The following is a 25,444-nucleotide window of genomic DNA, read 5'->3' as shown; positions in this document are numbered from 1 at the left end:
CACGAGTAGTTGCAGACCCGCGAGACAATAAATGGTTCAAAACTGTAGTTCTGTTGTTTTTATATAAGATAATTATAGCTCTTTATGCCATACTTACTTAAAATCAAACATCTTTAAATTCAAACATCTGAGAATTTTATTGTGGAATGGTGGAGATATCTCTTTAGACGATCTGCTAACACCTCTTGGACATCTAAGGTCAGACGCAGGATCCTTATTATCCTGATTCCATAATTTATCCATGTTTTATTGAGAAAATCTGAATTTGCACTATTTGCATTATTTAGTATTTAGTACAGTGTATAAGTATAATGCTAGAATAAATACACTTACTTTCTTTCCACAACTATTTTTTTTATATATTTAAGGCATAAAATGTGCTGACATTAATGATAGGTTTTACTTTAATGTTCTGATAGTTATAAAACATATTTGCATTATCAGATGTTTTATATGTAGCTGAGATAACTTGCCAGTGACACGCTGCTCAGAAAATCAATGGAATTGAATGAATTCAAAGGGTATAGCATGAAAGATGCAGGTGTGGAGATGAGTGATTGCACATGAAGAACACGCTTGCAGGAAATGCATACAACTGATTTTATTGTCGTGTGAGGGGTGTGGAGAGTGAAAGACGGATGGAGGTGTGACTTGGTCTTCAGCTCATACTGTTTAGAATGAACAATATACCAGAGTGTGATTGATTAAATCATGGTCAGACATCTGTGAAGTCAGCGCTAACACCGCTGGGAATGATATATTCCCAGCAAGCTTACACCTTGCATTTCTAATAGACTGTGGACTCATTGGATAATGCTTATTTGAGCCTCCAAATTTAGCATCCAATTAAAGTGTGGCTAAATCATTTATTATGCATTTGAATTTGTAATTTCTCATGAAACAAACAAAATGAGAAGTGGCTCAAGTGGCATTAGTTTCCAGTTCAGGAGAGGGACACAGCAGCTCTCACAAAACAGGGTTTATTTATGGTTGAATAACTACATACTGTCAGTCATTCTGTTTTGACTACAAAATAGTAAATGAAGCTCAAGTCAATCTATAAACTTTTTTTGAACACAAAAGCTGGATGAGGCAGATGTCATGTGCTCAACAAATTACACATTAAATGTTTTCCTCTGTTGCTCTGTGGGTCTGCCGTTAATCCATTAAACAATACCGACATTTTTTAAGTTAGCAAAAGCAACATTTTAACTCCAAGAACACTTTAATGCTTATTAAAGACAAACGGCAACAGCCTGATTGTGTCAGTTTAAACACGTTCAAAACATTTTGATATAAGGTGAAAAAATAAGATCTGTACATCAGTTTTTTTCCACCAGGTGTTTTATTCCACTGAGGCCATACCTGAGAGTGTATTCATCAATCTTTGTGTTCTTGCGTAAATTTTCTTCCTCTAAAGCTTACAAAACAACTCTTTCTAATAAATAAAACAACCATTTGTGCAGTTTGTAGGTAGAATTTCAATGAATGTGGAAACCTCTTAAGTCAGATTTTAACAGAAGGTTTCACAGTAAAAGTCGTCGTAGAAGAAAGGGTTTTGTTGACAGAAACATTCAAGGGACTTCAAGTTACAAGATGTGACTGATTCATAAAATATTCTAAGGTGTTAAAAGCAAACACATTTACTCAAGTAAATGTGAAATTGTACAGGTTCTGAATTGTATCCAAACTTCAAAAAATAAAAGCAGCTCTTTGAAGAACGTTTCTATGTGATATGCACCAGAGGATGCAAAAAGGGATCACCTTTACATTTTGGGTTGAAATAGAGCCTGGGAAAGAACACAATGATGTAAAATAAAAATAATCCACTGAAGGACTGCTTTGAAATAAAAAGATTACAAAGAACAACTATTTATGCTAAAATACAGACATTAAAAGAAAGAAAAATGCAGTCAGAAAATTTCGTACTACAGTTACACACAGATAATTCAGAGTGCTACTGAATTACAGTAACAGAGTATTTGTACCAAGTTGTTACTTCTCAGAATAGATCCACATAATGCTTCATACTAAACATTTAACACAATGCTAAACAGCCTATCCTGCATCATTATCAGATTACAGTCAGCTCTTGTGAGTGTTGGCTGAATGACAGTAGCATAGCTACTCTCAACTCGACATCACAGCTAAACAGGCAGTTGTGATGTAAATGAGCAACACACTGTGGTGATGAGTTAACAGCAATAACTGGGCTGCAGCTATCTAGCTGCATGCTGGTGGCTCCCTTCACCAACACCTGACTGATGCTGCTTCAGAGGGTTTGCATGAAAAGAAACCAATTTATGCTTGTACACCAGACTGGACAAGAAAACCTAGAAGCCTAGCCAACCGGCCACAGAATGCTCCGGGGCGAGAGGGTAAAATGAGGAAAACAATCTGGGAGACAAAATTTTTTCACTTGTTTTAACACAGCGGAGCTCTAAAGACAAACTTTTACGATGAACAGAGGTGCCTCTTATTTCAGGAAGAACTGCTATCACACTGGAGACGGGAGATGCTGCAGATGTTTCCAGCTGCGCAGCTCATTCGTGCAGCTTGAAGCTGCAGCTGTGCAGCTCTACATAAAAAACAGTTACCATCTGTATTGTAACAGAGCCCGAGATTTAAATCATGTTTCAAATTGATGAAACGCTTATGAATGAGGGATAATTGGTGTGACAAGTGAATTGGAATTTGTTCTCCCTCACCTGCCATTCTGTTTTAAGGTTGTGTCATATTATGTCTTCATAATGTCTCCGATTCAAAGTCACAGAATCAAAGGGTTGTTAAAATGATCTAATTGGAGGGCTGCATGCTAAAAATAAATAAATAAACACACACAAAAAAACCACAAGCCCGGTGTACTAATTTGTCAGTTTTAAACAGTTTGACAAAAAAATTGGCTCATTTCCTAAAAAGAATGAAAACCCAATTATTTTGGGAGATAGGGAGATGTGAGTGAGAGTGGTGCATCCTTATAGATAAGGGGAAATATTTTGGCTTCTAGTCTGGGTGGTGGCTGGCAAGGAAAAGGTTTATTTTTAGCAGCATGTTTATGTAAGTGACTACCATGTTGTGGAATAATGAGGAGGCTCTCTGGGCCCTCGGTGGAGCTACAGAGACGAGACTCTCAGAACAGCAGAGGGTGATTGAAGGGAGCTAATGAGCAGCAGAAGAAAAGAAAAAAAAGACACAGGAGGAGAAAAGAGTGGGATAATAAAAGCATGTAAATACAAAGGAAAAATGACAATTACCAATGGGAGGTCTCTGTAAAGCAGGAGCGAAAAGACAAATAAATACAGATGAATATGGTGGAGGAGAATGTCATTGCAATAGGGAAGATAATTATCATGGTCAGGGAAAAAGACCACTGGCATGAGAACACACTGTTTTATTTGATTTACTGAAATTTTAGCCCTAAAAGCAGAAAGCGGACCAGTGTAGCAGTGAGCTCCATCCTGATGTGATTTATGAGTTCATTATTGCTTTACAGCTAACATCTAAATTGCTTTATCGCTTTACACATCTCTGCATTTGAGGTTGTTTTTATGTATTTGGTTTTATGTTTAGTTTTTTTTTGCATTTTTTATTTTTGTTACAGAGTGTTGAGCTGTGATGCTATTTCAGGAGGTCTGTGACACAATTTACCTCAATATAGTCAACACTTTAAACGCCGAAAAACTACTACTTTCCTCTCCCTACAATCTGAAATCATTTGTTGTTTAGCTACGATTTAATATCCTTCACATCTATCATTTGCACTCCATTCTCTCAAATAGAACAAGCACCCGCATACATTATTTGGTACCTCTTCTCAGGAGGAAGCTCCTGATTGGCTGGTGGTGCTGCCTGCGCTGTTTCCTGCAGGTCAGGGATATTGGCAAAGTCGTCTTGCTCGGCCACACCAATGGCCAGAGCCAGGACCACCATCTTTCCTTCACTGGTTCCCCATAAAAACATAGAGTAAGAGATAGGACCAGAAATAGAAAGAAGAGGCAAGAAAATAGAACAGGTGCGAAGGATAGGAGAATCAGACACAAAAAAAGTGTGGTGCAGGGGGGGAGACAAGAAAGGAGAGGTCATTTCAGGTGGACCCAAAGTGCAGAGGCAGTGGGATCATGAGGGACCACAGCAGAAGAAAGGGAGCAGTTGCACAGAAGTACTGTCATAAAGGGTACATTTGCACTTCATAACACCTCAGCTCCATGCACTTTGTCCAGGGAAGGATATTAAGAGAAGGCCTTAACCTCAAGGGTTAAATTAATACTGGAATAAAATAGTGCTGACAACAGGTTCAGGCTAAGTTCACATCATAAAGAAAAAAAAATGTTTGGTTAAATGTAATGATTGTTTAAACACTGTTAATGAATGTGATATTCAGCAGCTATGAACAAGCCTGTATGCACACACACACACACACACACACACACACACACACACACACACACACACACACACACACACACACACACACACACACAAACCGCCCACACGCTCAGTAATCCATCTGGTTATTGAATCTGCCTCCTGCTTTCCCTCCAGATTCACCTTTCCCTTCAAACATGCTGCTCGTCTTCCTCCAGAGTTAAGATTTAATCACGCCTCATTAAGAAGATCTGGACTAATTGTTTCTATTTGAGTGACACGGTGTCCAGAGGTGCATGGTGTGTGTCACTGTTTTCTGGGTCACTGCACTCTTCTCATTTTATTGTCTATTACACTCCACACTTTCAAATCCCTTCACCCCATCCTTACTCTGAAGTCTTTGTCTTCCATCCCTCCCACACCCTCGGTTCTATAGCATAAGCCTCTGACTGGTTACAATACCTTCATGCAGAATACATGGTGCGTCATGCATTAGAGAGATAGCGCCATAAACTTTTCTGTCACACAATCAAAATCTTTTCCTGCAGCAACAGAGGCTTTGTGCAATAATTCCCCTGTTGCACCAGTGGTTCCAGGATATCTGACCTACCCCTACAACAACATATAGATCACCGCTCACATATCAGGTGGAAGTCACTCTGTATTACATATGTTTAAGCTTTTTTTTTTGTTTTGGCTTTTAGCAAGCCTTTTAAATAATCCATCCATTACATTTAGCAAACCACTAAATTTTATTAGTCATTTTTAGCTCATTCTTAATTAAACCTGCAATATATTATTGATTACACGTAACTACTTCTACCTCTTATGCATAGTTTACTGTTGACAAATAATTTAAATAGCATGTCTTTAGTCACTATTTGAACAGTGTATCCATTCTTTTGTGAACTAACTTCTTTCATTTACTTTTATTGAACAAACCTATAACTAAAACTGTTTACTAATTACTTTCATCAACAAATAACCTTTTACCTAATACTTTTATATAACAAATACAATAGTTAATCGACAGCAGGCTGTGAACCGGTCATGCCAATCTTTTAATGTCACACTTATTCAAACTGTTATCTTTAAACTTTTGAATTAATTTAGACTACATTTAGCCGTTTAACTTACTATTGTTATTTGTCTTTACTTTTGACTTTGTCTGCTAAGCCACTCCAGAATCTTATCACATATTAGTTACTGCAGACAATAGACACCTCCTGGTTAGGAAGTAGTGATTAGTATTTAACAGTACGTATAAGTAATGGCTCTGGATGTTATTGGACCGATCTTTTTTCATCCTCTTAAAGAATGAGCGTTTTACACTTAACAATACCTCTAAAACATTTCAATCAATGCACTGAAGCAGAGGTAAGAGTGGGAACAGTCATTAATGTCATCAGAATAAATTAATGATTTTAAGCTCAAACGCATGAAGACCAATCGACATAGAGACCCATTTTGTCAAATGGCTGCAAAAGCTGGTTATGTGTGTCGGTCTCATCAACACATTTATGGAGAATGATGTACCCAGTTGGGAATCTGGCCAAGATTGAATTTAGCAGGTCTTAACAATGGGTCATGTCTAACTCTGGACCTCTTTGCTATCAATCACTGCAGAGAAGGAAATATGACGATGACCTCTGTCTTACATGAAGGTGATAAATGCTACAGTTGACTATTACAGGAGATATTTTCAGTGACCTTGGTGGCGTCATGTACATTGCTAATGCTCAGCTAGCCAATGACATCAGTCATGAGCCTTAAGGCTCATAAAAAAATAAATCTAATAGGAAAACCCAGAATGAACTCAGTGGAAAGGGGCGTTCAACACATGTTGTACCTTAGCAGTGTCCTTCCTCACCCTTTCCTCAAGACCACTCTCTTCTTCTGGCCTGAAGTCACAATATATTGTTGAAGCAATGGTGCTGGTGACATAAGATCAATGCTTCAGGGTTAACACAAATCTACACACAGCTGCTTAACCCCTGGTCTTACACTGATGCACACTGACACGTGAAGTCTGTGACGTACACACACTGACACGCGCGTCAGCTGGTTATCTGCACAACCAGCACACACAGATTTACTATTAGCATAAATGTTACAGTGATACCAGAATAAAGTGCGCTGAAATTAAATACAGATTAGAGCTACTGGTGTGTTTCCCTAAGCAAGATATTTAGCAGTCATTTCAAATGGTGGCTCGGAAAGAAAGTCATGTAACTGAGTGGGATGTATGAATATATAAAAGAAAGTGATTTTTTATGACACCGTCTCATGAATATTATAAACTAGCACCACTAGCTGAGTCCTGTTAAAACAATTGCAGCAGAGAGGCTGAATGCCGTCCAAGCAGATGTTGCTGCTCAGCAGAGCATGCAGTGTAAACATTTAGCAGTTTTTCACAGAACAGGACAGAAATAGATTGTATAGCTACTTTTTTTTTTTTTTTTTTTTTTGCAGTTTCCTCGCTATTTTTTGGTCGTGATGTTAATTGCTATAAAACTGTAAAAGTGCCTTTTTGATTATAAATGATCCCAGCTGATCAATGAGAGAACTATGCATTCATGTAAGGTTGACATTTAAAAGGATCATCAAGTCAACATATTCTCCCTGTTTGAAAATGAAATCCAGTATCCATAACTGTGATTATCATTGTGTGATCTATAACGTCGTGCTAAGATGACATGTTGATCCATCTCACAGGGCCTGGAGTTAAAAGACAACAGCTTATTTGCATTTAAATCTGTAACCTTATTAAACATTCATATTAGATTTTTCAAATAAGCCAACCTCTACCCTCCTCAAATGCAATCAACTTAATCTTCCCACATTAACATGATAAGTTATAATATGGACCGAACTGTGTTTGTAACTGCATGGAGAAAACCTCCATGTACTTGCTGCAGAGAATGCCATGATTACATGTTGTGCAAAAGAAAAAGAAATACTGCACATTCTTCATAGACACAATCTCCCATAGCCTTAAACCACAAAAGCACACATACACATAATGCATATTTGTATAGACATTATTTGTGCCCACAAGCACACAGTATATATTTTGATAGACAGAAGTAATATCCTTCCCTGGATATCAGATGCAAAGGAAAAAGAAACACCTAAAAGAAAAGGCACACAATAGTATAAAACAAAGACAAAGGGAAGAAAAGGTCAGTAAGATCTAAAAAAAAACAACAGGAACATCTTATTACTATAAAAAAAATTATCTTATTGGTTTCTAACACATTTAGCACATTTGATTAAAAAAAAGATACCTTAACAAGACATAAAACAATACTGTCTAGCATGATGAGCCAACATGCTGTAGACCAAGTCAGTACACAACTGACTGCTAACATGCAAATGACGTGTTGTGGACTCACAGGAAGGACTTGACATCCAGGCCCCGGTTCCGGAACTGGTCCATCATGTAATCCCAGCTACCAGGATTGGCACGCGAGCGCCCTCCGGCTCCGCCTCCCCTACAGCGAGAGGGACCTGCTCCTGCTAGGCTGCCCCTCGCACCTCGGGTACTGCCTCGTGTACCCGCAACCCCTCCCTCACCGCTGTTACCCCCCTCTCCTCTCCCAGCACCCCCACCTCCTCCCCCCCCAGGTTGTCCAGGTGCAGTGTGTAATTGTCCCAAGCTCTGGGATGTGGTGGGGGGGTGGCCAAGACCAGGACCCGTTGGGCGGATGAGAGGCTGCTGAAGGCTCTGCTGGCGCAGCAGCGTCCTGGGCCGGGCCGGACCAGAGGGGATGTGATCCAATGTGGATGCATAAGACAAGACTGGATCCCCAAAGCTGAGAGGGCAGAGGAGCAAGGAGAAAAGAGAATGTGAAGACGGCCACGGCCGGCAGAGTGTAGGAAGGAAGGAGTCAGATGGAGAATAACGGAGGGAAGATGTGGGAGAGAAGGTGAGTCTGTCAGGAGCAGCAGGGTGAGGAGATGAGGAGTGGAAGAGAGGGGAAGAATTATCAGAGGTGACACAAGGCGGCACAGGGCAGTAAGGAGTAGAAGGAGAAAGGTTGATACCAGGAGAGATACAGGAAAGTTCACCAAAACACGAAGTTAATGAACGTGAGGAGGAGGAGGAGGAGGAAGGAGGAAAGGTGATGTTTGAGGATAAAGTGGAGAAGGAGGCAGAGGGAGGAGGAGGATCATTAGGTGGGGACAGGAGGAGGAAAAGAGAGACAGAGAGCAGAGTGAGGATGCAGCAGTAGCAGCAGTAGCAGGCATAGCAGTAGAAGGTGCAGCCTGAGTGATCGCTGGGTGCTGTGTGCTGCTCATACGGGCCGCCGTGTGCACATCCTGAGCTCGCCTGGTGCATCTGTGTCACGTGAGCATGCACCTTGCGTGTCTGCTTGGTCCGAGCTTGCTGTTTGCGTGAGGGTGTGTTTCGCGCAGGCAGCGGTTTGATGTGTAAAGTCTGCACGGGCGTCGTGCGACCACGCACTACGTGACCTTGTCGAGGTGTGTAGGTCGTGGCTTTGCAGCTTCCAGCTCTCCTCGCTGAGGATTTTTTGGTGTGATGAGAGATCCCCATATCGTCTACTCGTCAGTCAGCTGTTTCCTTTCTCTGATAGCCTCTCTTCCTTCATCCTTTAAATACATGATGCACCTCTAGAGACATCCCAACAGCCAACCAGGTCCCCCCTCCCTTCGTCGGCCTCTCGTATTCCACTCCTCCTCTTTGGAAATATCTTTTAATAGGTTGAGTTTTAGTTGAATAAAGGTGTAGGACACATTAAAATACCATCACTTCCTTACAAATCCTGTGTTTTGTGAGCTCTAAATATCATATCATCCTTGTTAAACATATTTTTTCTACTGACTAAATATATCCCGTCTCTCAGATCGAAGCGCAACCTCGACTACTAGAATTAGGTCACAAGAGAGCGATTCACATCAGTTGGGTGCAGTTTACTTCGCACCTCATTATTTCACTAAACGCAACTTCGTATAATGTTTTTTAGTGTGCTATCTCATTTGACCATCACAAATAACAGGCAAATAAAAGGTTTTACAGATTTGAAACTGCTAGTGAGCAAACCAGAAGAAGAGAAGAATGGGAGTGCAGAGTGAAAGAAAGATGGAGAGTGCGATGGGAGTGATAAGCTCGGAGGGTGACGATGGAGGAGAGGTAGAAAATGGGGTGCCAGACGCAAACACAAGAGACACAGACACTTATAGCGGCCTGAAAATAGAATCCAATTATAGACAGGGGGCAAAAAGAAGACGACAGGAGAGAAGAATGAGGAGTGTGGTAGTGATGAGTGTAAATGTGTTGTGTAGGAAGGAATCACAGGCACGAGGCGCCAAAGGAAGGTGCAAAAAATTCACGAAGAACTGAAAATTAACTGCCTCATTTGCAAAATTCTGAATATAGATGCTAAATCATGCAATATATCATAGATATTGGACACATACAGTCATCAACCAACATGCAGCTGACATTTTAATTAAAATGTGGATGTATTCGAAATGAGATTATTTCTATTAGAGACGTGCAGACTGTGTGTTTCTACAGGAGCAGTAAAGCTGATTGAGTAACTATAATACAGCTCCAGTAACTTCCTACCTCCTCCTGATGACAAGGATTCAGATTTGCCTCGGTGCTTACACCTCGACCTTTGCCTCCCGCCCCCCACCTTGACATCTGAACTGCACAATCAAGCCTTACTGAACTTTATCTGTCTTTCTGTTTTTCTATCAGAACTGATTCATCCTTCTAGACATGGTTACTGGTGTTGGTGAAACTTTTGTTTAGTCTGCTGTAGGGTGACTGAAATGTTTGCTCTTTTCTGGTTCTCAACTCACTCGTTGGGTCTCAATCCTCCGGACTGCATGTGGCCCTGGACCGTCTGCCACCTCCCGGCTTTCACTCCCTCTGTCACCATGCTCTTGATGCTGTCGCTGCGATAAGTACCCTCCCCATTATCCCCATGCCCAGTTGCGGCCCCCTTCTGACCCACTGACACTGCCCCACTGGGAGACAGGGGCAGGGTTTAGAGGTCCCACAGCAGACGAAGGGTATAGAAGAGGGAGAGTAACAACAGGCAGAGGAGAAAAAGACCAAAGAGTGTGAGAAAGACAGACAAGAACACACACACAGGAAAATAGATTGAGCAAACACATGGCTAAGGACGTGAGACAGATCATTAGAGTGTGTGAGGGGGGGGCAGGTCAGTATTCCAGGCCAAGTGAGAGGCAGGTGGATGAAAAGGTCTGGAGTCCAGAGAGGAGGGGGTGGGTATAGAGGAAGAGGAAGAGGAGAAGGGAGGAAGCCTGTGGAGGGTGGAAAACCTGCAAGAAGTCACTGCTTTGGGCCTGGAGGGGCAATACTACAGCTGCCAGCATTCACTATCAGCAATTACGCGTGGATGCTGGTTATTTAGTTCTCATTCTCTCATTCATTTAAGTGTTTGGGGGCTTCAGAAGGCAATTCAATGATAGCAACTTAGAGGAATGGGAGGTCAGGCAGAAGTGCCTCATGAGCAAATAAATGGCTCATTTGGGAAGTCATCCAAAAGGGACATTTTGGTTAAACGCGAGTGCATTTGTTTTCCCTAAAACATCGATTAGACCAGGCTTGATTCTCAGTTTGTGACATTTAGATTTTTTTCAGATCTATTTGCCATTTAAACACTTCTCAGATTAAAAAAACGAGGCAACAACAAGAAGCAGAAATGTAACACCATCACACAGTAGAAAAAAATCACCAGGGTAATCTTTTCATGTCGGTCTCCATAAAAGGTTCAGGGCACAGAAATTAATCACTTATCAAGCAAATTTCCTCTCAAAGCCAGGTTTTAGGAATGAAATGTCATTTCTGCCATGAAAGCAGTGATGATCAAAAATGAAGCACAGTAGTGCCCTCTGGTGACATGACTAAATTAATTAATATGCACGGCGCTCCTGCTCCAGGAGACACATATACGTTGATGTCTGGAGTGTTAACGTAGGATGAAGAACGGGGTGGGGGTAGAGGGTTGCTATACATCCCTTTGAAGGTCACCTTTCACTTTTAATTCCGACCAATTGACCTGAGAGTGCATGCGGATAGGTCATCAATCACGACAGCATGAATGGCACTGCTGAAGCAACAGTCAACACAGGAGACATGGGCCTCATTTATCCAGCCTCACGTCGGGTGAACAGGTGAATGTCTTTACTCTTTATTAAAAGTGGGAACACACTTATAAATGGGATCATGAATCAGTTTTTCCAGAGATGTGTCTTTCAGCTATCCATCATGTTTCTGACTGATTTTCTTTGACAATAGCAGTGATTTATACAAGAAATATAACCACATCATTTATGACAGTTATTTCTCTTGAAGCTACAACACACCGTTAAAAGAACACACCGAGCATGGTGCCTAAAATGGAAATACGGTTTCTGTCCGTTCACCATCATTTAACTGGATTGTGTCAAGAATGTCGCTGACATCAAATACATAATACAATGAGCCTCCACTACATATTTAAACAGGGAGGTTCCAGGATCAGGAAACTGTTTGATAAATGAGGCCCAGTGTCAAACAGAAAGCTGCTGACCTCAAGAGGAGCTCAAACAGGAAATGATTCCCCAGCTGTCTGCGTTAGCCTCGTATCATTGGTTGGGGTCATAAAATGTTCTTCTATGTCTATTAGTTAGAAATGTAACGCTCGAGTTGATCATACTGTACCGAGTTGCATACTACTGATAAAATAGCTGTTTTTAGTATCACTGTAAGCCTTTTCTAAATAAATAAAGGAACGATTTGTGAGATACAACTTTATGGACTTTATATCTGAAGGGTTTATGCTTTTAAAAAGATGCACCCAAGTCTAAAGATGGTGTCCTGAGATCAGCAGCCATCATTTTCAGTCAGTTTTCAGACAGTAAGTCATGTATCTACCACAGTCATAATCACACCACTGCCTCCTTCCTCCAGGCAATTTATAGCACAGTCCTCAACACCCTGGCCTATTAAAGATGACCAGTTATTAGACAGTTTATCAGACAGATGCCTGGCAGCAGGATCTCTAAGCTTAGCATCCTCTCGGTGCCCAGAGGAGATAGGTTTGACCTTGCCAGTGCTTTATTGGATTCAAGTGTCAAGTGAGTGAAAAAAAAAAGACTTTTATTTCATCATGATAAAACACTGTTACCTTATCTCCCAATATGATAGACAGTAGAAACAGTTCAGGTGCTGCAGTGTTAGTGCAGTACATGTCAGATTATCGGTTAATGGGGATCAGGGAAAAGCCACAGATGGATGTAAACCACAGGCGAGCATTGGCACCTGGTTTAACGGTCAACCCTCCACAACAACATCTCAGTTCACACAAGCAAATGCTGGCAGATACACATGTCACAGTGAAGGTGGGTTAAAGGATGTACATTTGTTTTGGAGAGAAAAATCTACGAGGGTTGTCCGTCTCCATGGTTAGCCCCATGGGAGAGAGGTTAGAGGTCAGGAGTTAGTGGGACCGGCAGGGCTGTAGGGAGTGGGGGGCATCTGAACATGCGTCTGTGTGTTCATTAAAAAGGTGACAGTATGTGAGAAGTAGTGGCAGAAATTAGCCTGGGGTTGTTACAGGGCTTTGCTGCTTCGCTGCCGCAGAAATAGTGAAATATCGGTTGCTGGGATGCTTTAGTGCGTCTGAATGACATTTCCTATACTCGCAATTCCCAAGCAGATTATGAGTAATCATTACTAACCATTTCTGCCCTCCAGTATGCTAGCATTGTTTGGGATTCTTGTTATGGTTACTGTTGATAGAAAGCACAACACACAACATTAATGCATCTACAAATGTGTAGTTTGTGTGTATTCCAACGCTGTGACATTTATAGAATGGGTTTGTTTAGAGGGCCATTGGCTAAATATCCCTGTTACTCATGGGAAAACTTGATCCTCGGGAAAGAAAAATAATCGCGACTATAAAACTAGGTGGATTTAATAAGCTGTCAGGTATCACAACATCCATGTTTCGACGGGTCAATGTGATGAGTGGCTCGTGAGGGCAACTGCATGGCTACAAAAGCAGGTAGTGTGAGGAAGGGAGGAGAGAGGGATGCAAGAAAAGGGGATCAAAATGAAAGGAGAAAAGGGGAAAAGCAGCACTGCCCCTGCCTCGTTACAGCCCTGCTCAGGGGGAAGTCTCTTACCAGCCTTGGACCAAGACTCACTTGAGTGTGAGGCGGGGGTCTCCATATGGGGCATAGGGAGAAATGTTTAGTACGAACTCCTTGGGCGGATAGGAGCTCCACCTCTGCTGCACTGTGCTGCTGTCATTGTTATTCCAAAAGTCTCTGTCTAGATCACTGTGGCCAAAGAGAGAAACAGGTCAGAGCAACACAACTATGGACAGCCTTGGCACCAACCGGTTTTCGCATCCTGCCTTTGTCGATAATGCGAGGGTTTGGTTTGTGGAGGACTGGCTGTTTGCATCGGCGGAAAAACAAAACAAAAACGGCCATATAATATTTCCACCTGAGGTTGGCAAATCACAACAGTGGTCAGAATTTAAAATTTAAAAAAAAAAGGGGCAGCTTGAGAGGAAAAGGCATTCAAAAAAGCTTTTAACAAAACAATGTGCTGCGGCAAAGACACAGAAATAGAAAAGAGATATGCAGTGAGAAAAAAAGGAAGTCATAATTTGATGAATACATACAGCATGTGATTACATTCTGTTTATCTAGCACAGCACCACTGATGAAACCCTTTAGAGTTAACATTAAGGAGTCGGGCCCCAATCCTTCGCGTTAGACTGCATGAAAGCATGAAACACGAGGCAGAGAGATAAATTGCAGACAAGTCAAAGTAGAGGAGGAAAAGGTGAGCAGAACCACTGACGTCATACAAGTCACAAGTCGGAACTGCAGCACAGAGAAAGAGCAGAAGAGAAAGGAAAACACACAAAGAAGAAGTCTGAAGCTGAAATGATCAACAGAACACACCGATGCTGCTGGAGCCAGTGAGAAAGAAAATGCAAATAAATTAAGAAACCAGGGGATTCAAGTCAAAGTACATTTACATAACCCATCTCCGGCACTTAAAACTGACCATAAAGAAAACAAAAGGTAAGCAGAAACATTCAGAGACAGCAGAGAACAGTAGGCTGAGGGGAGAGAAGTCATGATGAGCAGGTTAACAGAGGCTGTTGGTGAAATAAAGTCTTTCACGTAGCTTTGCTAAGCTGACATTTTCTGCTACTGACCTATAGCCTTGTTTCATCAAGAACAGGAAATACCTTAATCTTAGTTTGAGCCCTGTAAGAAATGTTAGATTAGAAAAAAAAAATCCTCCCAAACATTTATGCTCTGATGATTTCACAAAGAGGATTCAAGCCTCCCTCCTTTTTCTTGCACTTTTAAGTAATGTTGAGGTGTGGCTAAAGGCCTGCACTTTAAGAAGACTTATTTTACAGCCCATAGGACAAATGCTTCCAAAGATCCAACAGGTAAGATGGAGATTTAATCTACACTGGTTAAATCACAAACCTTTCATGTAATGTCTGGACAGCCTCTTCCAAAGACTGTGCTTTTTTTATGGTAAAACAACAGGCTCCATTTGTATTGAGCACTTCAAGGGACTCAAAGCTGCACCAAACAGAGTTCATTATCGCTGGATAATTCTACCCAAACCAGTTACCAGGCACTTACTTGATGGCTTTCTTCTCCCCTCGCCCACGTGCTGAGTCTGGAGTATCTGCTGTTTCCACTCCTGGCTTATTCCTCTTCCCCTTGATCCGAGCAGAGGGAGGATGACAGGGAAAGTAGTGAAATAAAAGGTTAGCTCAGATTTGTTCTTTTACTAATGTCCAGAATGGAAGCCTAACCAATTGTCTCAGAAACACGCAAACACAGAAATTTGCATGGCAGTTACCGATGGGAAGCCTCTAGAAAGTCCAGAAGAAGCATGATTTCTAATAGCTAGAGCATGACCTGCTGTAACCATGGAAATACAGGCAATTTAAGGCTTTCAGACACAATGTCTGCTGGGTGCATTCTACTGGAAAAGCTCATTACAGTTAAAGGTGTTTCAAACATGTCACAATGCAAGTAATCTCTATTGACACTTTTGTACAAGTGGAGCAGGAAAGGGATCACTCTAAACCTGCTCCACTCCCCCAAATCTCACAAATACCTCCCTGAAAGTGATGGTCTGGTGCACACGGAGGACAGGTGAGGATTTTCCAGAAAATGAGTGTGAAGAAAACACAAAGCTGCCTTCATGGCTTGGCTTGGATTCTAGGGTGTCAAGTTGGCAGACGGGTAAATTACCTGTAGGAGGTTTGCCTTTAAGCATTGAGTTTAAAACTGGAGATAAATCTGGACTATGGTGATACATGTCTATGCAAGGGGTGATTTGAATTCACTGTAAGGATGACAAAACCATGATGGAATTCAGTCGATGCAAACCACAGCAAAGACAAGTCAGGTTTGAGCCTGACTCCAACTGATTATCACAGAGAGGATCTCTCCCTTGGCTTCCATCGTTAGCTCCAACAAGGATCAAGATAGTATTTCACATCTGTTGAATATGAAAGTTTGAATTTGCAATAATGGAAAATTCACCACTCAAAAATAACAAAGAAAACCTACTACAGACATGCAATTAACATGCAATTGTAGGTGAAACAGTTGGGATTCAATGTCGTGTAAAATTCATCCATCTTTAATGTGACTAAGTGAGTCATATAATCATGGGACTGTCGCTTCTATGTTCACTGAGTCTGTGCTATTCATGAGGTTTATTTGCTATTATTAGGTAATATTCTATAAATCACATATAAATCAAGTATTACTTGGAACTTTCTGTTCATAAAACTTGTGTTACGTTGACATAAACCATGTTGCATTTTAAATATGACTCACTCTTTGGTATTTACTTTTAGGGAACACTGATAGACTTGGCATATAGACAATGCATCTTCTTCTTGACAGAAGACTGAAGAGCAGTCTAACACAATTGGACTTTTTTTTAACTGCAATGAAAACCTTTATATCTTATATCTAATTTTATTTTAAGCACCAATCAGTAAAACAGGTGTTCCCAGATGTTACCTGGCAGACACAGAAAACTTAACTTAAAATAACCCTATTATAGCTAATTTGACCCATGCAAGACAATTTGATTACTCCTGCATTAATACGGCCACTAATCTCCTTATACAGGGACCTCAGTCCCAGGTTCATCTTCGGTTTCTAGTGTGCACTTATAGATGCTCTGTTGGATATATACTGTATCTTTGAACTGTGTTAACTTTCTTTAGAATTTTCAACTCTGAAAAGTGCTGATGGTGCCATGATCATGCCACTATCAGCACCAGGTATCCAAAAAATATCGTGAACAGCACTGAACAATGGCAGCCATACTCAAACAGACAAGCAACACTAGTTGCCACAATTCTGGGGGGAACGTTCCTGTCTTATTTGTCTAATGAGCGTGTCACCCCTACCAACCAGAGGACGTACTATCCTGCAGTGGAACACAACCTGCAGAACATTATCTAATATCAAGTCGGATCAAGTCGAGAAAAGCCAGTAATGCATGAAATACAGATTTAGTATCAGTTACCGTGTGCTTAGTTAAAATAGCTGAGTTCCCGTGACATTACTGTATAATCAATTAATTCAGATTTCATTAAACAGGGAATAAATGATTGTGCTAATGTGTCTGCACACGTCTCTTTTCTTTTTATTTCTAATAATTTGTGAGAAGCTGTGTGTTGGATAAATAATCAACAAACATTATGGAACAGCAGCGGCTGTCCAGAGTTGTATCTGAGTGAAAAGGTCCGTTACACTCCACGTCATTTCATGGCATCGCACGGTTGAGTACTGGGTTCTCAACTCGATTTAAAAAAAAAAACAAAAAACAAAATATGCTTCCTGGGTGGATGAAGAATGGTTTCATTTAATTTGTGGACACTTTCTTCCTCAATGCTCTGAATCATTTATCTTGTTAGCTCATTCTTCAACCTGAGAGTATGAGGAAATACATGTATTTTCACACATTGAATGACAACACGCAAAACAAAAAGTTCTATTTTCAGTGTTATTGAAAAAAAATATCAGCCATATGCTATGAGGGAACTAAGCAGGTGGTCCACCCTAAGTCCTCCACTTCTCAGAAAATGTGTCTCTTTTGCATTTTCTAAGAAACTCTACTTCCCCACATAACGCTGTCATTATTTCAAGCTGAGGTTCACATCTTCATATCTTGTGTCTTTGAATATATTCTGAACTGTCACAAAACTGGAGCACTGCTGAGAAAAATGATATCCATCACACACAAGGAAGCCATTGATCTATTGTTTAATCAGCACCAAACCAAAAGAGAACGGCAAAGCAATGAGCAAACAGATCCAACAGGAAGGAGTAGTTAAACCACTCTATGCAGGAAGTTTGTTAGAATTAAAAACTGACTCTAAGTTAAATGGCCTCTTTTTAAAATATCATAGTCATGGAAGTCTTTACTCCACCTGCATCGCGACGTGTCAGTGACACATTCTCACCAGGTGTTAAACAGAAAAAACTGCTTTAGGCATCCGTTGGCTCGATACAGTGGATGCACACATGAAAATACCTCCAGTAATTGTGTGTTCCATTTTGAAAACACAAAAGACGCATACAACCAACCATTTTAAATGTCTGCATACAACAACAATAAAAATTGTCATGCACAAACAGACTAAAACAAACAGGCGTTCTTTAATGGTAATCTCTGGGTACGCCAAACAGCTTGAATTCCTGTAAGATGAGAACGAGCTATGAAAGGAAGCTCATGTATCATTCAATGATATCGTAAAATTTTCAGGAAGGTGGGAAGACTCAGTGGGTGAGTGAAAGAGGGGCGAGAGCTGAAAATAGAAATAATTTTTTTTTTTTAAATGTAATTTAAAATGGCAGCCAGCAGCGGGGCAAGACAGCGTATGACGGCGTGTGAGAATAAGAGATTTGAGGGAGGGACAGGTGTGAATAGTGAACTGAGAGGAACGATGACTGACAGATTGTCTCAAGAGGATTGGATCTGAATGCTAGGAAGGATTTAAATACTCTGTGATGGGCACCACATGCTACAATCCTCGATTCCATACACACATACAATGAATCCCACAGCTCTAAAACGATCACTTCCCCACCTTCCTTCAGCTCATTCAAAAGACTGGATAACAAACACTGCTGCTGTTTTCAGGGGAGTTGTAGAGGGTGCAGTGATTTATAGTGATCAACATAACAAAGCTCACGGGCTCTGGGGACACGAGTTGAGAAACAATGAAGAAAACCGACTCAGTGCTCCAAATGAGATTTAAAGGAAACCAATGGAAGGACGAGCAATTTTCTACCTCATCCTCTTTTCAAATAGCCTGAAAAATATGTGGGTCTAATTTGAACCAGCCATCTTTCTGTTACACAACAAAGGGTTTCACATGATTGCAATATTCAGCATCGTTTGGCTCTGAACCACAAGCCTTAAAAGAGATCCAGCCGATAAGAGGAACAAATAAAAAGAGCAATCCGACTTAACTCAAAATGCAAATTGTACAGAAAAATAAAGTCCGCTTGGAGTTTATGAAAACCAAATCCTAATATTACGAAATATTATGAAGGTCAAATACAGACGGTTTGGACATGTCCAGAGGAGAGATTGTGAATATATTGGTAGAAGGATGCTGAGTTCTGAACTACCAGGCAGGAGGCCTAGAGGAAGACCAAAGAGGAGGTTTATGGATGTAGTGAAAGAGGACATGAAGGTAGTTGGTGTGAGAGAAGAGGATGCAGAAGACAGGGTTAGATGGAGGAAAACTGATTCGCTGTGGCGACCCCTGAAGGGAAAAGCCGAAAGGAAAAGAAGAAGAAGAAGAAGAAGAAGAAGAAGAAGAATGAAGGTCAAATACAGCAGATGAGCAGATGCGTAGAGGGTGAATTTGTGGAATTAAATATCCAGGACTGCAATCAAGACCAGAGGCCCAGAGCCCTTAAAACGACATGAATCTACAGATTTTATGTGACAAAGCCCTCTGGCAGCCAGGAGCTGGAGAAAACGTCTCAGAGTTATAGCGTCACAAAGTCGGCAAAGGCAGGTGGTTGTGGTGAATGATGGTCAATAAAACACTGGACTGTGTTTAAAGCTGCAAGTCAATGTTTTTTTTTTCTTTAAAAAAAAAGGTTTTGACTTCCTTAAAGAAGCAATCCATAACTTTACGTATCCTTGTGTCTGCTTTTATTTTTCAGTAATTTTCTGGGGCCATAAGCTTTCATGGATGGAAAAGGTCAAAGATGTGTACATACTGCAAACATGGCCACGCACCTATACCGACCCCCACCTGCGTCCAACAAAGTTATGTAACCTTAAAAATTAATAATTTTAATCTAAACCTACTTTTTTTTTTTTTGCTTAAACTGTTATTTAATTTATTTATTTTTTGTTCCTACACCTTCAAAACCTTCACCATAAAATTCTCACATTGTAAATTCAGATTTGTCAGGTTTTGACATATAATATAAAAAGGGTAGTGATGCTGATTGGGTACCAAGACAAGAAAGGCTCAAGACGTGTTCCTAACTTTAACAGGGCTTTAGCCCTTTAGTTTATGTACAATAACTCTGAATCTGTAGTGATGTCGCCAGATTTCTTTTTCTTTTTTTTGGTTCAAACTGTAGATGGTGAGAAACAACTTGGTATTGGATGGCCTAGGGTGATACTGAGGGTTTTCTTGAAGAATGCAGACATGAGAGGAGATGGAGTGAAACCACCACTCTCTCCATCTCACTTGGCAGTGCACCACTTTCCAACACCCAGCTGTGTTTGTTTGCTGTGAATTAGCAGGCAGCAAGAGTCCCCATGCTTGCTCAATATTACCCACATCACATCATAATTAGAGGGGAGCACACTATTAAAATGGTTGTCCGCTGCAAATCATCAAGTGATCATTCTTTGAGGTGTCAAAACATTTCTTTAATATGTGTTTTTTTGGAGCATTCACTGATATTGAGGAGCATTTAATTGCTGAGGCATAATATTTAAAAACCCACAGGAACACTATCTGTCACTTAAATGTGACAGGTGAAGGCTCTAGATCCACATAATGTGCTGTTATTATAATATCCCCTCATGACGTTCCACTTTTAAATTCTGTAATTGTTGATTTCCACATCTTCTCTGTTCCATAAATGATGTAATTACTATCATCCTCCTAACAACCGTGAAGTCCTAACTCCCGGTTAATGCTACCAAAATACTAAAGTTGTTGGTAGAAGGCCAGCCCGGATAGAACGGGACTGTGAATCTGGTCAGAACCTCAATCTCAACACCACTTGCAACTATGTCAGGGATCAAACAGCGTGAGGCTCAGCAGAGGGTTTCTGAATGCCAAACAGCCACTGCTGCTCAAACAGATGTTAGCTGCACCTCCTCTGATATCTGAAAAGCCCACCCAACACCTCCAACACAAGCCCCCACTGACAAGCATCATTCCCACAACACAGCAGCTTAATATTCACGTGACCTTATGCTATTTTTAGCTGTATTTATGCTTCTATTTTTTCCACTTTGAATACTATAATGATCAAAATCAATCAATACAGAGGAATATTTTGATGTAAAAACTGAGACACATCGGTTTCACACATATTTCAGAAATTTTATGCTGATGCATCTCTAAACAGCAATATGCAAACAGACTAAGGAGGCAGCAGAAGGAGATGATAGCATTAAATGTGCAGCACTTCCACAGGGCTTAGATAACAAAGAGCCAAGCAGGAGGGAGGCTTCAGGATGACTGCACAAGAGGACTTTTAAAATAAAACCCATCGCACTGGTTGCCAGAGCTAAAACACCGAAAGCAACACTCACCCAGAATGTCTTGTCTATTAACCTATGAATCATAACCAAAACTGGCATGGGCCCACTCACAACTGACACGTGAAGCTTCAGGCAAACATTTGTTCTTAGGAAAGCTGACACTGTCAAAGAGTATGCACAAAAATAAACTTTTAGATGTAGACTTACTTGTAGTACATTTAAGTAGTGAGCACTTTGTGCATTTTTTTGTGTGAAGAAAACCAACTTGCATGAATTTGCAAAATACAGTAGGAATGTATAAAAATAACCTCAAATGAAAGTAACTGCAATTTATGTAAATTATCGTGCCTATACATCCTAATCATGTGCTCAGGGAATATAGGGCTAAGATGGAAAGTCAAACAAAGAGATCAAGGGGAGTGAGGGAGTGGAGGACATAATTTTTGAAGCTCTTCCTCAATGGCAGCCCTCCTTCAAGGGTGTGATTATGAAAAATAACAACTTAATGACATTTAAGTATGAAAATTATTTTGAACAAGACTAGCTGTGTTTATGCTGTGTAAGAGAGCAGAGCACGGTTTCTCCTGCTGGCATATTCATCTGATCTGAGGGTAAATAGCATCCAGCTGGGGAACGGGACAGGAGTCAGGGATTCAAGTCTCTGATTCGTCAAACATGCAAACAAGGCATCATGGGATTGACGGCAACCACTTTTTAGAAAAACTGATAAATAATCCTGGAGACAATCAGTCTTGATATTGGACAACTAGCTTTGGTAATTAACATTTGTAAAAACACTGAATAACAGAGTTTCAAATTGGCAGCCAGTCTGATGACTCAAAGCCTACATTAATTAAATGACATGTCAATGACAAAAAACAAAACAAAAAAAAAAGTCATCATGATGTATTAGAAAGTATTCATGTTTAAATTAAACTTCAGACATCACTTCTGGAGAAAAACTCCTCGTCGACACGTTTGTCATTAAGCAAACGACTCCCATTTATCTGAGTCACACTTTCTTATTTTGACCATTAAGCAGCTGGGTTTAATGTGGTTTCTCACCAGTGGGTGGCTGACATTTTTTCCCCAAGCAAGTGGCTGGAAGACTACAAAGGGCTTAATTGACATCCCAGTGCCATTCCGTTACCCCCCGCCACCACACTCACCCTGAAGTAAGCAGAGTTGGATGCACTATTAAGAAAGAAAATAAGACACGGACAAACAGCATCCTCACAGACATAAGTGCATCAATTATGCATGAGAGGATACGGTCGATAGCGGGCTTCACGGGGTCACGAGGCCAACGGCGTCGTCATCTTACCCCGACCCGTTTCGGCTGTGCAGCAGACGTGGGACGGCAATAAGACCCCTCTGGAGCGGACCCATCCACAGCAGGAAACCAGGAGAGTCATTCACAGCTCCATTTACTTTTATGTGCAGTATCAAATATGAAACTATGTTCCAAGGAAGCAAATAATAGAAAGGCTGTGCACCCCTATCCCATTTGAGCACAGACCATTTACTCCTTGGTTTACATACGATATAATGGCAAAGACAAGCAGTCTAGGTGCAGTCACCTTCTGGGAAGTCATATAATGCACATGACATAATGCAGAGAGGCATGTGGTGTGCAGAGCCTGCTGCAATGCCAAATCCTGCCATCTGTGGACCAATACGTTTCACAGCAGTGCAACAGTAGGCTGAACCAGATGAGTCTGAGCCAATGTTACACGTAAAATAGGTGACCTGTGTTCCTGTGCGAGAGCAATATCATTCAGAAATCAAAAGGCATACAAAATAAAAGAAATCAGTCACGTGAGGCAGTGTTCAGTCGTACGGCCCTGTCTGTCTGCCAAACGAGTGGCCGCTTCTGTTTGATCAATCACATTTCATACCACATAATCACAATGACATGCCCTCTATGGAAGGTCAGTCTGCATGACCTGTGTTCTGTTTGTCTTCAATGAGGGTACCGCTGTTGATGCTGCATCAGCAGTTCACTCGTGTGGGAGTCGCATCTGTCTGAGAGATTCACTCTTTTGAGTCTGAGCTGCTGTGGTCACGTGGGATCTGATGTAGCATCACTTCCTCCAGCATCTTCTCTACGGCAGCAGAAAGTGGTACAGCTTTAATTCACTACATTTCAGAGGGATGTTCCTGCAATATGTAGGGTTACCGAATCATTTTATCATTTTTCATGTCTAAAAAATAATAAATTGCACAGTTGTGTAAAATAAGTCTGACCTTCACCAGCCTCTTTACTTTTTCTTTCAACCTCTTGTGAAGAAGCAGTGTCTGGTCGGGGCTCGTTGCCTCGTCTCATTTGATAGCGATTGATAGCAGTTTTACATCTTGAAAATTTTGAAATGGTTCTACTTACATAACAGTCTGAAGGTCAAAATCATTAAATGAAATAGTTCACAAAAAGCAAAGATTCAGTTCAAAGCACAAACAAAAAATTGGTGCGTCAGAACATTTCTTATTTCTCTTCACCTCACAGCAAACAAGTTACCTTATGAGACTTTAGAGGGGGCTTGGACTGTTAGTTTAGCTACAACTAGCTGTTCTGCAGCCAGTTAGGATATTGCTGCAAAGCTATTGACGCTCCAACTTCTATAAACTTATGATCTGATCACAACCGGAACTTGAACAAAAGCTCAAGTTTCTCATTATGTAACTGCATCAACACGTAACAGTCTCATAATAGTTTGACAATGTGGAATCACATCGGTGAACTGTCACTAAAATGTTACATTAGAACACTAGACTTTATCTTCCAAGGCTGGAGAAGGTGAAAAAGTAGTTAATGATACACTACCAAACACAAATCCAAACCAAAACGGATTTAATTTTTCCTTAATTCACAATCAATCCCTACCAAAGAAGTGTTTTTGGTTCTTTTTATTGATTAAAAGATTTTTAATTTTAATAGAGGCTTTCCGCTGGTATTTCCACTGGTAATACATCGTCATTAACTTTCATCATTAACTTTACTAATAAAAGTCTGAGAATTTGTCAGAACACCTGCACAGATTTTCACCACATTTGCTTCATTGCTTCAAGCTCTGTGATTATCAAAGCATGTTAGCACAGCTACAAAAGTGGCTGGATTCTACAGTATATCTGTGTGTGCATGTGTGTAAACTCACCAGCTTGCGTTGACACCAACCACAGACGCCACAAAGAGCCACCAGCCAAACAGCACACACTGTCACTGCCAGGGAGACCAGGAACACACTGAGGGTTACTGAGCCTGTGCACACAAACACACACAGGGAAGCAGAAAAATGAGTGATGCTTTTTTGCACACATGGAGAAATTTTCTTCATCATGTGTAAAATAAAAACATGGGATTCCTGTGGCAGAGCCGATACTGTATGATACTATAAATCATACTATCAAAAGGGGGGCAGCCCAAAACAAAAGCCGGGCCTTCTCTCTCTGTGTATAATTGAATAGCCAGGCAGCCGAATTTGCATTCTATTAGGAGCTGAGAAATACAATCTCATCGCAACTCTCTTCATGCCGGAGCATTTCAATACCTTTCCAATAAGAGCTGCAGCGAGGCGTCACTCAGCTGCACACACATCACTGTCATGGTGTCACAGCTTGTTAACTGACAGCCTGAAAGTAAAGGGAAGGAGGAAGAGGAGGGAGAGGAGGCTGAGCTGACAATACAAGTGAGCTCATGATTAATGGCTATCAGTAGATGCTCAGTGAGAGAGGTGGCTCTGGAAGACTGTCATAGAAAAACATAATCTCTTGCTACTCGCATGTGTGTGTGGGAGAGAGAGACGATCCACACCTGTGCTCGCTTGTTTGTTTACAGGATAGTTACAATTCTGACAAAAGTGGATCTAAACTCGTGAGCGCTTTTTGTTTCATGTTGAACGTTTTCCATGTTTTGATAGTTTAATGGCTTTTATTCAAGGAGGATAACAATGTAAAGCCACACTGAGCACTGATGTAAGCACAGCTGAGGAGATGCTCATGCCTTAAAATTTGTGATTTCCTACCAACACGTCTGATCCCTAAATAAAACCAAATGTCAGATGAATATTCACTCAGCTGAGTGAGAGAACACTGACACCCGTGCTTTTCCTTTCAATAACCGGGTTTTGTCTTCTCCCTTATTGCTGTCTCCTCGCCTTCATTTGCTTGTCACGACTGGTCGTTTTATCTCACTCCATCATATCTTTGCTTTCTTCTCCATCTCACCACATCCTCTGGGAGTAGAGGAGCTCAAAAAAAGGAGGAACA

At 41.0% G+C, this 25,444-nt stretch overlaps 1 protein-coding gene across 2 annotated transcripts in view; it reads right to left on the bottom strand.

Annotated features, from left to right (window-relative positions):
- Positions 1-25,444, bottom strand: part of syt7a (synaptotagmin VIIa) — a 67,575-nt gene that overhangs the window by 11,524 nt on the left and 30,607 nt on the right. Inside the window, exons 2-5 of one of the 2 annotated variants that reach the window (XM_068314169.1) lie at positions 24,334-24,437; positions 15,034-15,113; positions 13,558-13,692; positions 3,809-3,940 (exon numbers count right to left, since the gene is read on the bottom strand). In XM_068314169.1, the coding sequence (XP_068170270.1) occupies positions 3,809-3,940; positions 13,558-13,692; positions 15,034-15,113; positions 24,334-24,437 (451 nt within the window). Of the gene's footprint in view, positions 1-3,808; positions 3,941-7,760; positions 8,924-13,557; positions 13,693-15,033; positions 15,114-24,333; positions 24,438-25,444 lie in introns of those variants that run through there. The other variant, XM_068314168.1, reaches the window with a different exon arrangement.

Source organism: Antennarius striatus, chromosome 4, assembly GCF_040054535.1.
Source record: "Antennarius striatus isolate MH-2024 chromosome 4, ASM4005453v1, whole genome shotgun sequence".
NCBI classification, from domain to species: Eukaryota; Metazoa; Chordata; class Actinopteri; order Lophiiformes; family Antennariidae; genus Antennarius; species Antennarius striatus.
The sequence above is the reverse complement of the archived record's forward strand: the minus strand, read 5'-3'. Positions and strand labels throughout refer to the sequence as shown.